At 34.7% G+C, this 16,937-nt stretch overlaps 1 protein-coding gene across 3 annotated transcripts in view; it reads right to left on the reverse strand.

Moving 5' to 3' along the window:
• Nucleotides 1–4,795: 4,795 nt before the first annotated feature.
• ZCCHC2 (zinc finger CCHC-type containing 2) overlaps nucleotides 4,796–16,937 on the reverse strand; it is a 32,434-nt gene continuing 20,292 nt past the window's right edge. The window contains exons 9-14 of one of the 3 annotated variants that reach the window (XM_058176439.1): nucleotides 15,948–16,065; nucleotides 14,547–14,611; nucleotides 13,701–13,795; nucleotides 11,424–11,552; nucleotides 8,202–9,617; nucleotides 4,796–6,579 (exon numbers count right to left, since the gene is read on the reverse strand). In XM_058176439.1, the coding sequence (XP_058032422.1) occupies nucleotides 6,509–6,579; nucleotides 8,202–9,617; nucleotides 11,424–11,552; nucleotides 13,701–13,795; nucleotides 14,547–14,611; nucleotides 15,948–16,065 (1,894 nt within the window). In that variant the 3' untranslated portion in view covers nucleotides 4,796–6,508. Of the gene's footprint in view, nucleotides 6,580–8,201; nucleotides 9,618–11,423; nucleotides 11,553–13,700; nucleotides 13,796–14,546; nucleotides 14,612–15,947; nucleotides 16,081–16,937 lie in introns of all 3 variants that reach the window. The other 2 variants (XM_058176438.1, XM_058176440.1) reach the window with 2 other exon arrangements.

Here is a 16,937-nt window from a genome sequence, read left to right on the forward strand (position 1 = left end):
TGGTGCATGAGACCGACTAGGCCACACCCACTATGGCCATGCCCACCCAGCAATGGGGCAGAGAACCCCTTGCTAGAATTTTTGAAGCCCACCCCTGACAAGGAGATAAATCTAGTTTAATTTAGAGATAAGAGGAAAGTCTGTTTCTAAAACAAGGTCAAACTTAGACAAGGGATTTTGGCACACTAATGTAATTGTCAGAAAATCTCATCAGGGTAATAAAAATAAAATCACAGTTCTTACTTTTTTACGCCATTTCAGAAGAGTTTTCCCATTCTAATAATGGAGCTAGCCATTTAAGTATTATTGCGTGTGCATGCGTACACACACATACATAGACTCAGTATTGATATTAATCTAGAGAGGCAGACAAGAGATGGCAGGAAATGCTGGGTGAAAGAATGGCCTGCTCCAGAATACGCAGAAAGGACATTTAAATATATTTTTTTTCATTGAAGGAACAAAATTGAAATCTCACTATGCATGGAAAACTGCAGTTTCAAAATTCCACAGGTTTTTTAAAAAATATGGTGTATTTTTTTGGTTTTGTTTTACAGGAGGGAACAATTAATTTTGAGTTTAAAGTGTTTCAAGGTATTATTCCTTCATGTTAAGTTTCTACTCAGGGATGTAGAACCTGTGACTCTTCATATGTTGCTGAATTAGAATTTTCTGGGATCTGCCAGCATCCTTCCCTATGTACAGTAGTCCAACAATATTTCAGGAAGCACGCTTCCAGCCTTTATAATGAATGTTTCATGTCAAAATCAAGGCTTCTATTAAACCTGATAGATAGATGCAGAAAAAATGTAAATATTATTCAGGCAATCCTTTGAAGGCCGCAGAAGAGACTGTCCATGCTGGATGAAGACTTTACTGCCACCTGAAGGGCTAAACTAGATTTACACTCAGATCTAATGTAACGTAACTTTTAAAGTAATGTACAAATATTTCTGAAGAGGCAACTTAAGATGAAGAAGTGGCACTGGATTTCACAGCTGCCATGCACACTACTCCCCTACAATAAATAATTTTTTAATTATTCCTCCTGTTGCTGAGTTGAACACAGGTTAGGCTCTACTACTAACTAGCCAACACAGCCACATTATGACTAACTATGTTCTATGAACTCAGCTTTTATGATTAGCCGGTGGTTCTGTATGTCAGATGGACACATTAAATTAAGAGAGTAGTTCAAGGCTAAGTTAATTGCTGAGTAAATATGTTGTGAGAACAGGTGCAAATAGGAAGTTACCACTTTCTCTGAAAGTCCCTTTGTGAAAGAAAAAAAATCATGCATGCATAGAGAGGGGGAACATAGCCTAAAAGTGAGGGAGAACTGGTGAAAGATTTTGGTAGGCATCTTATTAAAATTGGACAATTAACATGTGTTGATCCTATAGAAACCTATATCGGTACTTATACAAATGTGTATAAATTCTGGCAGGAGAAAAACACATCCTGCTCAAGCTGCCTTAAACAACAGGCACGTTTTATAATCCCCCACCCTATTAAAAACATGCCTTTGTTCACCTACTCTTTATTCTGTCAATGTGATTGCAGAAAACTATTGGGGATTGTAGAGCAGCTACTAAATAGAGTCTTTAGTTTTTCAATTATGTAAACATTCTACTCAACTAAGGACACATCTGGATTTATTGCTCATCCCATCAACAGAACCAGACAGCAATGGTTTCTGAAGAGAAGCAGCATCTGTTATAATTTTCTAGTGGTTTTCTACTCACCTTCAAAGCATCCTCCATGCATATTTTTCTGCACTACTTCCAAAGCATATATTTTCCCCAATGTTGCCTTGGGTGCTCTCATCTATTTACAATAGGTGCTTCTAAATTGAAGGTAAGCTAAATACAGCAGATAATTGGCTGCCACTCCATTGTCAAGAACCACAAGTCATCTTTCACCAAGGTGGTTCCAGCGCTGAAGCACCATTTTCCTTGACGATCAATGCACAATCTTGAACTCTTGACATGATTTTTCTCCACTTCGGTGAAATGCAGCCATTCTTTCAGAAAGTTATTTAAAATATTGACTGGAATCCACTCCTCATAAAATGCAAAACCAAGCAGCCCATTTAAACACTTTTTCAGAGGGCAGTAATAAGGAAAGTAAAGGCAAAGCAAAACAAAAGCAAACCCTGATATTCACAGGAAGGGAAAGCAGCTTAATTGATACAGGTGAGCGGAAACTGGAATGGAGAGGTTATCTAATCAGCTTCTAAAATTACTTATAATCCAGCAGCTGCATGTTTAATAAATTGTCTACCTTAGTCTGGACCACTTTAGCTTAAACTGCTTTAAACTGATCACAGAACAGAAACAATTTAAATGGTAAGTGTGGATATCCCTTGAGTAATTAGAAACCAGGAAGCCCTGAGTTCTAGTTCCATCTCGGAAACAAAGCCAGTTTTGTGAACTTGGGCCAGTCATACTATCTCAAGTTCTTAAAGCAAGCAAAAGCATATCACTTCTGAAAAATCTGCCCAAGAAAAACTACAGAAATTTGTCCAAGCAGCTGCCAGGAGTCAAAAACTGACTTGATCACGTTACCACTGGAGGGGGAAAGGAAGACATAAAATGACTTTTGCTGTGGAAAAATGGCAAGACAAAGAATCAAGCCTACATGCTGTTTTAAGTATCCCAACTCTTCCTTTTAAAGACATTTTTGTGTAATGGAGATCACATCTGTGCCCTTAACCCCTCTGAAGCAAGCAATTGTTTTTAGGTCAGAGGAAACAAAACTACTTGTTATTTCTGATCAGAACAGGGGGGGGAGGGGGAAGAGTTCATTCAAATGCAGCCAGAGCCACATCTCTCAACTTTGGCAACTTTTAAGATGTCTGAGTCCTGATTCCAGGAATTGAAATCCAGGCAATTGTCAAGGTTGAAAACCAGGGCTTTAAAGAAACACTTCTTTTTTGATCAGGCATTTTGAGATATTTTTTAACAGGTTCTGCAGCTTGAAAAAAATGGATGGCTGCAAATGCAGAATTGAAGCCCCACCCTCAATATGTGTTGCATGTAGATAGTAAGAAATCACTGAGGAGAAATGTCATTACAAAATAAAGGAGTAAAAATTAAAATCAAGGGGAAAAAAGCATCTAAAGAAATAAGATTACAAGATCTAGGTATATTAATGATTCTAAATGAATGAGACACACTTTAAAGATAAACCTAGAAAGCAAGATAAATAATTTCAGTAAATGCCTAATAATGCAAAATTACTGATGGGTTTACCCAGAAGGCTAAAACGTAAGAGTCCCTTGTTTATTTTGGCTTGGCATGTTTTATGAACTCAGCCATTGCAGTTTCTAAATCACAATTTATGGCTTTGCATATTCCATGAACTTGGCCAGTTGTGATTTGCACAAGAAGAAAGTCAATGACTTAAAACATGTGAATTAATTGCTTTCTATAATGAGCTATTTCAGTCTTTATTTATTCCAAATACTGGAGTGACTAATCCTTGAATTAGTTCCAGTTAAATTCTGGATTTTAGGCAACCAGTTTCCCTCCATGCTAAATGTACATAGTAGTTGTACAATTGTGATAGTGTATTTAACTTTTTAGCATTCTGTTATTTCTATTTTACTGCTCCTTTTTTTCTTCCTAAATTAATTGTACTCATTTGAAGTCTGTAAATCCTGGTCTACAATAGCTTACTATTCTGGTCAGCAACCATAAATTATATTTATTGTTTTGTTAAAGCTGTTTATCTACCTCTTCAAGAAACTCTGTTCCATTTGCAGTTTACTTTAAAAAAGCAAGCTAGCAAAGTGCTTTATGTCAATTACATGTTTACATAATAAAATCCAAGTAAAATTACTAAAACACGCTACTAAACAGAACAGCAGGAAGAGGTTATTAATTCATTAAGTAACTATGAATGCAACAATTCTACCATGGCATGAAGGTTGCTTTCTTGAGGACTCACAACAATGAATAAAACTCTGGGGAAAAATAAGTTGCCTTGGAACTGCAGGCTCAGAGTTGAAGAGGCTCAGAGCAATTTCTTTGCCAATTGTAATAAAGGACCTGTGAGAGAAAGTAACTCTTGAGCTGTTTTGATTCAAGGCAATTTGAAAAATGTAACTGCTTCTCTGGGAGAAAATATTATTTAAGAGAAAAACTGTACATCATCTCTGTGTTGATCGCAGTGAATTCTTGATTTGTGGAAAAAATAAGCTCAATAGCTTATATTATAGCATTCTGTGTAAGAGTAAATACCCTTTTGTTAATGCTGTTATTGCTCGCCATGGCTCAATGTTGGTCAAGTTTATTGCAAACACTACATATGAAAGCTGCAGATCAGAGGATATGGTTATACATGGTACTGTGCTGTATGGTGAACTGTTGTTTGCAAACTTTTGTTTCTAAGACATCTTTTCCACAATCTAAAACCAATGTATTTAACATTAGATTTGTATGACCTACCCATTGTAACAAGTCATGTGGTACACATCCTTGCAATATGGCAAGATTATTTGAGAGAAAGAACATTGTTGGGATGATAACTAACGCACAAAACTTGGTAACCTGTACATGGGGATATGAGACCCAACATTGTTTTTCTTGTACATTCAGAGCCAATTTTTTTTTTTTTGGAAATAATTTGAGGCAATGGAAAAATATGTTATTTCTTCCTAAAACACTCAAGAAACTTCTATTTAAATTAGAGATATCTGGAGCAAGCTAAATGAACTCCAAACTTGAAATCATGAAATGGTAAACCAGCACAACTTCTCACTGTCATAAATAATACATTATTTTCAAAATACGATTTTTTTCTGTTTTTATTGCTGTTAATTCAAGGAAAAATGCTGCATAAAATCCAATCTGTTCTAGAAATATAAGTGACCTTTCCAGTACATAACATTTCAAATATCAAAGTATATGGTAAACATACAAATAAAGAGGAAGGCAACATACTTCCTATTTACAGTACAGTATCTTAAATCACAAAATAAGTTCCATAAAGTAAACTGGAAGATAATTGAGAATGCAAGTTCAAGGTGCTTTACACCTTTATTGAACTCAGAAGCAGTCATTTTACTTAAATATGGTCCAACATACCCAGCACAAATAATTTTTAACCAAAATAATTTCCTATACTAATTTCTTTTAAATTAAAGCTCTCTTCTTCTACCCCTTTATTCTTTACTTTCAAAATATATTGGTGCTATAAATATAAATGCTATCTATGAATAAATGTAATAAATCAAGTTTCTTCAAGTTTGTTTAGCAATTAGAATGAATCAAATGTTCTGACTGGTATTCATCTGCTGCATATCTAATTTAAAAAAAAAGTAAAATCTACATTTTAATGAATTGTGGTACATGGAGATACACATATACGGTGGTAGTTCAGTGTTGATTTAAACAGTCAAAAGTTTTCTTCCAGATAAACTCAGTGCAATTTAGTAAAAGTTGGCTTTGAGAAATAAAATACAGCAGCAATAAAGTTAGCAATATGACACTAACATGATCAATTTTCACACTCATTGGAATTTTTCACATTATATTGTGATCACACAGTGGTAAATTGTCATAAGAAAGTGACATCGCTATTTGGTAGACTTTTTCTAGCATACAAATATTCAACAGATTTTTAGAATACATACAAGGTTTTTGTCCAAAATGCTATACCATTTACATTCTAAACACAACACTGTAGTAACTTCAGGGGAGTAATGTTAAGAACATTTAACACCCCATTTGTGTGTCTTTTATACTGACAAGGTTGAAAGGTTAATAAAGATACTTGCTGCCAATATCCATTACAAATGCAGACATAAGCTAAGGCATTCATTTTAATTTTTTACTCTGAACCGAAGAGGTTTTAAAAAGAACTGAAAACCAATGTGAAATTGTTTAATGTATTTCTATTTCAGAAATTTTAAAGATCGTATCATTTTAAATGTTCCTCATCCAATTTTAGCATACAGGCAAATTAAAGAACCGTATATATATTGTAAATGGTAAACCCTCTCAAGGAGAGTAAGCAATACCCCCATCAATTCACAAATGTAGGATTTACTAGAATTAATGAGCTGATTATCTACCCAGTCCCATGGAGACAGGTACACTCAGCAAGGATAGGAGAGAAGACTAGCAGCATTAAGACAAGAGAAGGGAAGGGAAACATGACTTGGGAACATAACCCAGTTTCTCCTTTTAACCATATGGCTGTTCACCAGTGTAGTTGGAGTTTAAATGACCTTTTAAAAAATGCAGTAAACATCGCATCTCTCAAGTCTTCAGTGCAAAAGTCAATTAATTCAAATGAATGATTGGCTGAGATAGCAACATGCTTTATGCAAGTCAGACCAGGAGTAAAATTGATTTCTTCTTTTCTATTAAAACAGATGTTCACAAGCAATGAAAAAAAATATGCAACAAAACATAAACACACACAAAGAATCTCTCAAATCCAAAGAATTTCCCAGATTTCTCAAACTTCATTTTGGTATGTAGGCAATGTTTACTTGGTTTCAGTCAGCAGAATCCAACGTATCATTAGAAGGGGGTGGGGGAGGAGGTGCATATCTCAATCTGTAAGTGCCTAGAATAGGAAAAAGAACTTACTAAGTCACTGCTTACACTTCATAAAATTATGAGTAAAACTACAAAAACTCAAGGTGAATACTGTCTTCCAAAAACGCTATACTATTATACCAAAGAAATTCCACATGTATATAATCTATGTAGAAATCAGTTTATTTTTAAAGGAAAATCTTTCAAAGTTTTCCTAAACAAATAAACACACAATGGCTACAATCAGACATAATACCAAATCATGGTTTAGCTTTGAGAATAAACCTAGCATATAGTGTTCTCTGGCTTCCATGCTTCTTTTCCCCATCCTCCCATGTAGCTTTAGAGAGGACCTCAAAACTTCCCGTTCTGTTTTAGATTGGTCAATTTCACATGCTACCTAACATTTGGGTTATGGTTAAGATTAATTATGTATCATGAAAGTCAGGCTGTTTCGTCCGCTATTATTTGAAAGCTATGCATTCCCACAACTAAAGGCAAAAATTAGTATCTGTTCATCTGCATCTATGTTCAGGTGATCCACCAAGCAAAAACTCCTGAACTACTTGCAGCAAACATTATGGTGGCCATAATGTGGTCAGAGAGGAAAAGTTATCTTGACTCAGCATGACATCCAAACAAACTTATAATAACTTCAAAATCCTTGGATGGACTTAACTGTGCAATGGGGACTGTTCTAAAACTATATCTTCCAGATATCAGCTTACAAAATTGGTCTTTAGTAGTCAAGTATCAACAGAAACAAAATAATAATAAATATGAAAATGGATATACTTTACAATTACAAATATAAAGAATTAAGGTATAAAATTAATAACATCCCTTGCTTTTAATGGCTTAATTCACACCTATGCATTTAAGGTAATTTGCTTTTTCTGAAAATATCTCTGGTCAGTCACATTTGCAGGGAAAACAAAATCTACCTATGCGTTAATATAAAAATATGCTCTTTTTAAAAAATAAGCTTATAACGTATAACAAATGTGACTTACTTTTAAAAGCTAGGACGTTTTTGCCTGACTGCTCTGAATGTACCTTTGAAATTTTGGCATCATAATTTTTAGCAACTAGACAAATGCATTAAGTTTTAGTTTGCTTTCCATTATGGTTATCAGTGAATAGGTTAACTGAAAAGGTGCTTAGCTATCCATTAATTCCAATACATTATTGTTGAAGCAATGTAATTCTGATCCAATTGCAAATGGAGCCAAAACATTAAAGTATGTAGTGATTTTATACTCCTCCCATTAGATTTTCTGTGCCTAGGGATTACATGTTTATTTTCAGTGCTAAGGGACATGTGGCAGAGACACAATTTGCCAGGTTTCCCCTCCTTGACAATTTTTCACTTTTTTCCAGGGTACAGTTTATCTTAATGTCTTATGCCTATTCTAAGGCTTAAAACATCAAAACAACCCATAAAACAGCAGAAAGTGACCTGCAGTTGTCAGTCTTTGCTGCTGAATTTTCAGCAAAGTGGTTGGAGGCTGCGGGCTGCTCACCTCTGTTAACAGTCAGTCATACATGCATACACAGACATACAAACCATAGATAGCAGAATGAGAATGACTTGGCCAATAACAAAAACTGTGTAGACTCAGAAGCAACTGTGTTGGGTGTTATGATTACCTTGTTGATTGGCTTCCATAGATGACTGCTTACAATCCTGTGCATAGTGCCCAGTAACACCACAATTATAACAGGACACATTCCCATTCTTCTTGGGACCTGATCCATTAGAACTGGCAACTACATTTGAAGCTTGATACACAGGATAAAACCCCCGATATCCTGCCATTTGCTGCACACCATAGTTGATTTGGCTCCCCATTACGGGGTCATGCATTGAATATGGGCCCCGAGAGAAGAAATAAGGAATTTGTGTTCCATTGGTCTGATGTCCTTGGCTGAGGTAGCTCCCATTGCAAAAGGGCAGATGGAAGAAAGGTGAAACTCTGTAGACTTGTCCTTGAATCGGATTAGGATAAAAGTAACTGTTAATCTGAAGGTTTCCATTGGAGCCACAGCTACACCTACGACCGCAAGAGCCACAAGGCCCAGACCCCAACTGCTGCGGGGACAACAGTGTCCCATTTGCATTAGTATTCCCAACAGCATTAATATAGGATGTGCTGTCGCTCTGGGCAGTGCTGTGTGTTAAAGCCGGGCTTGGACTAGGTGCAGGACCAGGAGTGTGGGTTGGTATTGCAGGAGGAATAGTTGGCTGCACTGGACTAACACAAAGACCTGTTGTTGGAGATGGTGGTGTGGATGCCACAGTATTCAGCACTGTTGTACTCTGATTAGGCAAAACGTTGGTAGCATGAAGAGTTACCGGTACAGTAAAAGGAGCTGGTGGAAGTGCTGGGGTGAGCCCAGTTGCAGGAACCACTACTTTTAGATTTGGAGGCTGAGGGATCACTCCTGTGTTTCCATCAACATGAGGCACCATTTGATTTAAGCCCATCACATGCGATACAGATTTTGAGACTGGATCTGCTGTCGGAATGGGAGTTCCTGTAAAATTACCTGGGCTGTGAACTGGAATAAAGGCAGTGTTTGGTGATCCAATATTTAAGCTTCCAGTTTGTTGCTGGGGTCCATTAACTCCACAATTTTCAGATGATGCCTGTGGGGAAGATATTTTCATTCTGTGTATCGCTAACTGCAATGCAGGGCTACCAGATTGGACTGTAGATGGAAAAAATGTGGCTGGCAAAGGGGAAGACATAAGTTCGATGTGTTTCTCAGATTCAACTGAAGATCCCATTCCAACAGGAGCAGAATTAGCAACTACCATTCCCAAAGTTTTCCCATCAGCAGATATAGGTGGTGACACTACTGTTTCAGGCTTCTGTGCACTATTGAGCACAACACAGTGCAGGGCAGGCATAAATGAAATGTGTTGAAACTGTGAACTCAAAGGATCCTCCACAGTATTTTTATTGTTTGATGTCACTGAAATTTGTGTCGGTGCCTTAGCACCATATTCAGGAAACCTCAGCACATTTTGGTTCCCAGAATCTTCAGAATTGCTGTCTGTGTCTGTGAAAAAGGCATTAAACAGGATATTCAGATTTCTAGAAAAACAATGTTCCCTAGACAAAAACATTACTTTTGAAAGTACAATTTTTATAGTAATTAAAATAAAACATTAGAAGTCAATAATAATAAAAAATACAGAGTTGTAAAAACCTGCATCAATCTAATAGGTGTCATTTACAACTGACCAATTAACCTGGTATTTCAAATGACTATTATTATTTAAAGGAAAACATGTTATAAAAAGCAATTGTAGAAAACAACTATATGAAAATTGTGTATTTGAAACAACATCTTTAACAGATATATAGAAAAGATATATTTTCAATGCTGTGAATAGTTTACTAACTGCATTCTAAATAGGCTATTCATCTTACTTGATTTTGCTTTGCGGAATGAGAATAGTTTAACATGAGGTAATTTAATAACAATCAGTTGCAAAATGTTTCAGATTTAGATATTTTTGAATTCAAAATGCTCCCATTCTGAATTCAAAACAATTCTTTGAATCAACTGGTTTGCATTCATAATGGGCTGTTTCAATTTGCTTAAAAACATTTCAAGCTTGAAACTGCTTTTTTTCCAATTTTCTTCTTTAAACTTAAAATGGAGCACCAGTTCTGAAACATTTTCAATATCCCTAGCTTTTAGCTTAATATGACGTAGAATCCCACCAATTTAGTTGCTAAAACAATTAATTACACAAAATATGGCTTAATTCATGCACAAAACCAGCTTTTGTGTAATAAGCATGGCTTTGCAAATTTGAAAATCATGAATAGACATATTTCATCTGTAACAACTGTTAAAAATAGTTAGGCTGTGTCACACTAAAAGCCTGCCTGTTCTCATTACAGCAAAGCTCATGCTTCTCAGTAGACCAGGGGTGTCAAACTGGCGGCCCACAGGCCGGATTCATCATGCACAGGCCATGCTCAGCCCAGCACCACAAAGGGAAAAATGTCACAAAACGTCACGTGACGGCAACATGACGCCGCGAGTTTGACACCCATGCAGTAGACTATAAGCAGGATTTGAATACATCATCCTCATTTCCACTCACATCTCATAGCTGGTGCTGAAAGCCTTTCTGATGCTGTTACTATAAGGAATAATTATCTTGATTAGTAGCCTTATCCACCTGTAATTTATTAACTTTCCAGTGGGAAAGCTGCAAATTAGTTATGTATGGGTTTTAAAAAAATAAGCATATTTTGGAAAAATAATTATTAAAAATGATTACATACTTTTAGAAAGATACAGAAGATCTTTAACAAAGCTAAAAGCCTACTTTTCATAAAGATTGCGATTATAGCATAAATCTAAGTTTACCTTCCCCCCTTTTCTTTTTTCAACAGCATTAAGGGAAGAAATAGATTGACTTAAGAAGTAGATGTAAAAGATGCAACTATACAGAACAGCAACCGCATGCTCTGTGAGCAAAAAGTTTTGATGACACCACGAACATGGTTCCACAGATAAAAAGTCAAGATTAAATTTGGGCATTTTGCAAGATTTGTTACATTTATAAGAACTTCTCTAAATATGTCGTTTTATCAAAACTATTATTCTACATGACAAGGGAGAGGGAGGGACAATTCACATGTAATTCTCAACCTATGTATAGAATACAGTTTCTTGCATTCTCATCTATAACTTACTGTATATAACTGTATGCTGTAAACTTTCATCAATGAAATTGTTAAAGTCTATTCCTGATGACTGTTACTTGGGGACACAAAACCAAATTAAAGAAGCAGCATACTAAAGTGATTCTATATGTTCTTATTTTAAATACAAAAATACAACCTCTGTCTTTTTCTTCTTCACTTTCAAAACTTTCCCTTCCATCATGCCGTGGACTAGAAGGAGAACTGTAACTCTCTGAAGAGGTTTCTCCACATGTGTCATTTCCAATTGTAATGTCTAAATTTGAATCTAGAAAAGATGTCATAACAGCAAGATTACTGCTAAACACCACTAAGTAATATGCAAATTAACTTGGGGTTTTTTGCATTTTTACTTGCTACCCAAGCACCAACTCTCTGCATATTGCAGCCAATAAACAAAAAATATAATCATCCTTTATCAAAGGGTAAAAACCATTGGTCTGCACAAAATTATTGTCACAATATATATAATACATGGGCGAGATTCTAAAATCTATTTTTTTACTAGACAAATCTAGATGTACCAAGTAGATTTTTTTTAGTTTTCTCACCCCAGACAACCAAAATTCAACATACAAAAAGGCTTTTGTAATTCCCATAATTGAAAAGCAATCTTAAGTAACATACATGCCTTTTATTCAGGAAAAAAAATCAATGCTGTATTATGCAGGCTTTAATTAGGTCTTGAATATAAATTCTGAACTCCATAATATATTCTAATCCTGGTAAGAATTCAGATTCCTGCTTTTTAACTTATGATTTGTATGTATCCACAGAGATTGCACATTCTAATCCAGGAGCAGACACTTTTTGCTCCCGCTTAAAAGGAAAATCTGCACATGACTTTATTTTTAAAAAAGATAACTTTCTATACAATTCCTTTCCAGTTATGATGCAAAGCTTTCTTCAAGTACATAAAATAGTTGCAGCAGGAAAGAATGACAAGTTGCATGACTGTACAAATGACCATGAGAAAAACATGTACTACAGGTAAGCAAACCTTTTCATGAACTATATGCAATCTTGCCTCTATTGGCTAGTCAAAATATTTCCAATGACAATTCTGCAAAATGCTACATTATTTCTTGAAAATCCATCAAATATGTACTGTGAGAAGCATGGTCTGACAGTTTCCCCCCCAGATGTATTTATGTTCTACCAGGCAATGGAAACCACCATTACTCAATTATAGGCATACCTATGGCAGCAATATTTAACATATTTTGGCTCAAGGAAAGCATATGCGAATACATCTTGAAGAGAAGTTTTGAGACTAATGAGCAAGAAAGAAATCCTATCAAAAAAAACAACAACCCCAGTCAACTTTCTTATTTCACAAGAAAAGGAATTGACTGAGAGAATTATATTGCAGTTCAAATAAAGTATATTTTTGATTCTCAAGTTCCTTGTAATGGCTTGATACAGTTTATTATTTCAGGTGCTGATGTTTATGAAGTTAGAATTTGAACCTCTATTCTTTTGAAAAGAGGTGGTTTGGCTAGAAACTGGAGGATAAGCTGGATAATAAATTGAGCTTCTTGATGGTAATGATAATGCTAGGTATTATCAAAGCCCTATTCCAGAACAAAGGCTCACACAGACCAGTATGTATTTCAGTGTTTACTTTTTCTTGGTCAACTTCACTGAACTAAAGGTTATGACCATACAAAATTAGCAATTTATTTATTACCATCTTGACACTAATGGCATTTTTTGAGCAACTTCTGTTCCTATTATGGCATGGGTAACAACCACTGAAATCACTGATTAAAAAAAAGACAGGATTGCTGTCTTAGAAAAATAGAAGAAAAAGTCCTCCAGTGAATAAACTAGATCTCAAGAATTCAATAGAAAATCTTGTCTTCTAAGTCCTCCAAATCACTGCTATCATAGCAGACAGAAAGAAAATGAGCATTCGGCTTGTTTTTCAAAGCATCCATATGATGGATGACTTTAGCTAGTCATACTCTCTCAGCCCAACAACTTCTCAAAGTTATTGTTGTGGGGAAAATAAGAAGAGGAAAAAGCATTGTAGTAGGTATGTTTGACCCCTTGAATTATTTATAAAAATAATACAGTCAGAATAGAACTAAACAAAAAAACAAAGAAAATAAAAGAAATAACATTCCTGCTTTAATAAAGGCTTGTGGGCAGCAGTTCCCTGATATGCCAAATAGATTGCATGAACATGCAGAATCCATATGGAGAACTGAACAAAGGTGACTCATAATGTAAGAGAATCTACATGAATTAAACTAAACTCTGACTAACAGCATCTCTATATGTCTTGCTATCTCCCCTTTTTATTGCACAAGTAATAGTATTATGCTGCATATTTGCTAAACGTATTGCCCACCATATAAGTCAAAGAAGAATATTAAAACAATCTCTAATGTATTTGAAGAGTGTTTTGTACCTTTTGCGGTTCCTGGATGCAGGTGATGAGCATCTGCAACTCTTACATAGTTGGCTCTCATGGTTAGTCTGGAATCAGTCCTCTTTATTTTATCTCTGCACAGGGATAAAAACATTAATCAAAAGGATAAGTATAAAATATTTATTTTATTCATATATTTATTCATATACTTATGAATTCTAAACGTCTACTATCATCAACTTGTGAAGATCTAAAATGGTATGATATCCAGGTTGTGTTTAGAATATGTCTCTCCAATACTTTTTTAACAATGGCAAACCTGCCCAGAAACTCCAAAATATGAATCGATGGTAATAATAAAAGTTTTCAAAGAATTCAGTGATGGTTAATTCTACAACAGCCAATCTTTCAAAGCCCAAACTAACTCAATGAAATTCTTTAGGCAATTTCTCATCAAACAGCAAATCCATCAAACTGCAAAACCTAAGTTGTTCAGAAATGAAAAATAACATAAGGTCATTTAGTTATTTCTGAAATGGGACATCACTTTGTCCACAGGGAATATTAAAAATTAAAAAATACTAACTATTCAAACGTCTATTAACTAATAACAGTAGCAAACTCCCCGTGTTTATTCAGAAATCTACTATATCCTATTAATTACAACTTTAATTTTAAATTACATTTATCAATTTTGCACATGCTATTCTTAATATGCATTCATCTGTCTAATATTGCTAGCAATCAAGATCAACCACACTTGTCTGAATAATAAATATTCACTTTTTAGTAACAGATAGTAATATATTCCAGGGATACTGGATATATTTGGGAAAAACATTTAAACAATACTCAGTTTCTTTTAAAAATGAAATTGACACCTACTTTTCTGGTTGCTGTTTTCCTTTCTTTTTGTTTAATACAGGTAAATTCCTTTTCTCTCCCGCATGCTAGATGAAATAAAAAACAGATCAGAAGTTTTCTATGTGAATACAATTTCACTTAAAAATGTAACGATATTAGTTGCATTTGTTGCCTTCATATGTAACAGTTGCCAATTATATATCTATCTATCTATCTATATATGAGAATGAAAAAGATTTCAGCCTCTGGTATCAGCGCTAGAGAATTTAGATACAATCTGAAACAATGACACATATCTTTATGTGTCTCTTTAAGACACATAATATCTCTCCTCTTTCAATCTTTGAAAGTCACCCTTCTTGAAAGTCACCCTTCTATTTTTCAGTAACAAAAATTGGGTGTCATTTTTCAGGCTGAGGTTTGTAACATGTTTGTATAGGTCTCATATACCATATGATTTCAGTTCAGCTATAGAGTGTATGTGTGTAAGAAAAATGGAAGACTGATTATGTTTTATTTAACATGTTTAACCTGCTTCCAATTTTGAAATTATAAATTTAATCACATCAGAAAGATAAACCATATGGCACTATCTGACAGTAAATAGTTATTAAAAACTTCAACAGTAATCAGTGCTTTCATGAAAACAATAATTCCTATCATATGCTTCTAGATGAATTATCACCAGGCCATATGAATACTGCCCAGGTGTAGTAAGACATTTATTTATATTAATTGGACATACGTTTTCAGAGTACAATTGTATATAATTCAACCTCTTTGGATATTCATGAATTCAATGTTTATATATAGTAAACTTATTGGTTAAATTGCAGATCTATGCAAGAGAAAGCTACCAAAAAAATTTATAGCTTCAAATAATTACTAGTGAAATGGCAGATTGTAAGAATCATTTAGCTTCTTAGAACACTGGAGGATAGCCATAGCAATCTAATTTCTAGAGAAATAGGCAGCGTCCAATCCACAAACCACATATGAAAATTAGCTATGCTGGGGGAGAGGTCACCTTGTGTTAGATAAGAAATAGCACTGCCTAAGTTAAAAAAAACCCACAGAAAAAGATCCACATATTTAGATGTGTTGTTTAGATGTGTTAAAAACTTGCCATTTTTTAGCAAAAAAGAAAAAGAAACGATTGAAATGCCTCTACTTTAATTCTAACTTAGCTTACTTCCCTTTTATTTATTTCTTATGACATAACTTGCACACACCTCCTACCCAACCTAAGTAGTGTGGAAAATTATCTGCACCTTAAAGAGGAGATGACAAATTTCTACTAGAAAAAGCTAATATTTAAAATGAAACCAATCAATTCAATAAGTGTAAGAAATAAGCCTCTTTATAGGAAATTTTGCTGTCATTTTCTTGCATATGTTTTCTAAGATGAAAAAACCAGAATACCTGATCAAGTATTGTGCAATGCTCTGGATGCTGCTGTAGAGCCCAGCCTTTTCTTCTCCAGTCTGTTACACCATTATATTCAGCATGTGTTATGTCAAAACCATCCAGTGAAGAACATCTGGAATTAATAGTGCTGTTATAAAACAAATAATAAGAAACTATAATTAAACAGATTGCTGACTTTTCAACCATCCAAACCAGTGGTTCTTACTGGGGATAAATTGGGCATATCCTGGGACAAAGCATCCAGTTTAGGACTACTGCTGCCAAGACATTTGTGTTTTATTTTGTTTTTCCATTTTTTTAAAATGGGAACATTATATGACTAAGAAAGAGGGTAAGAATTAAAAATTGTAGACCTAAAGTATATTTCCCTCTAGAAAAATGATTGCTGCTTATCTTTTGACTACAGCGCTTTGGGTGATTAACTTTGGACTTGTGCAGATTATTATTTCAGAATGATCCTCAACTGACCTTTATTATAGTAGACCTACTTTTATCCCATTCATTCACAATAGTTGCTTCACTAACCAATATGGGTAGGCCTGAAATAGCAGCTAGGATTTCTTTGAAAAGAAATCGCCTATATCAGGGAAAAAGAAATATTGTATGTATGCAGATGCCCATTTGAAGAAATACAACAATAGCCATTGTCTATCTTATCAGAGATGCAGAGTCTCTAAAGAGCAGCTCAATTTTTTTTTTTTTTGTAAAAGTGAGATTTCAAAACTACTTTCATGAGATAAATTAGGCCTCGATGTACTCAGTCTTGATTCTAATGTATGTTTTTAACTTTACGTCCTTTGAAATTTTGTTAGCCAACTTGTTTATCAGAGAATGGTACAATATAAATTATACAATTAATATAAAGTCACCAGAATTTTTCTGTTTGCCTATAACATGAAAAGTTTGGTTCCTTATGCATTAGTATTATAATGCATGTGCTGGGTGAGAAAAAGTTCCTATGCCTCGTTTGGATGATGTAAATTA

This window comes from Ahaetulla prasina, chromosome 3 (assembly GCF_028640845.1).
Source record: "Ahaetulla prasina isolate Xishuangbanna chromosome 3, ASM2864084v1, whole genome shotgun sequence".
Taxonomy (NCBI): Eukaryota; Metazoa; Chordata; class Lepidosauria; order Squamata; family Colubridae; genus Ahaetulla; species Ahaetulla prasina.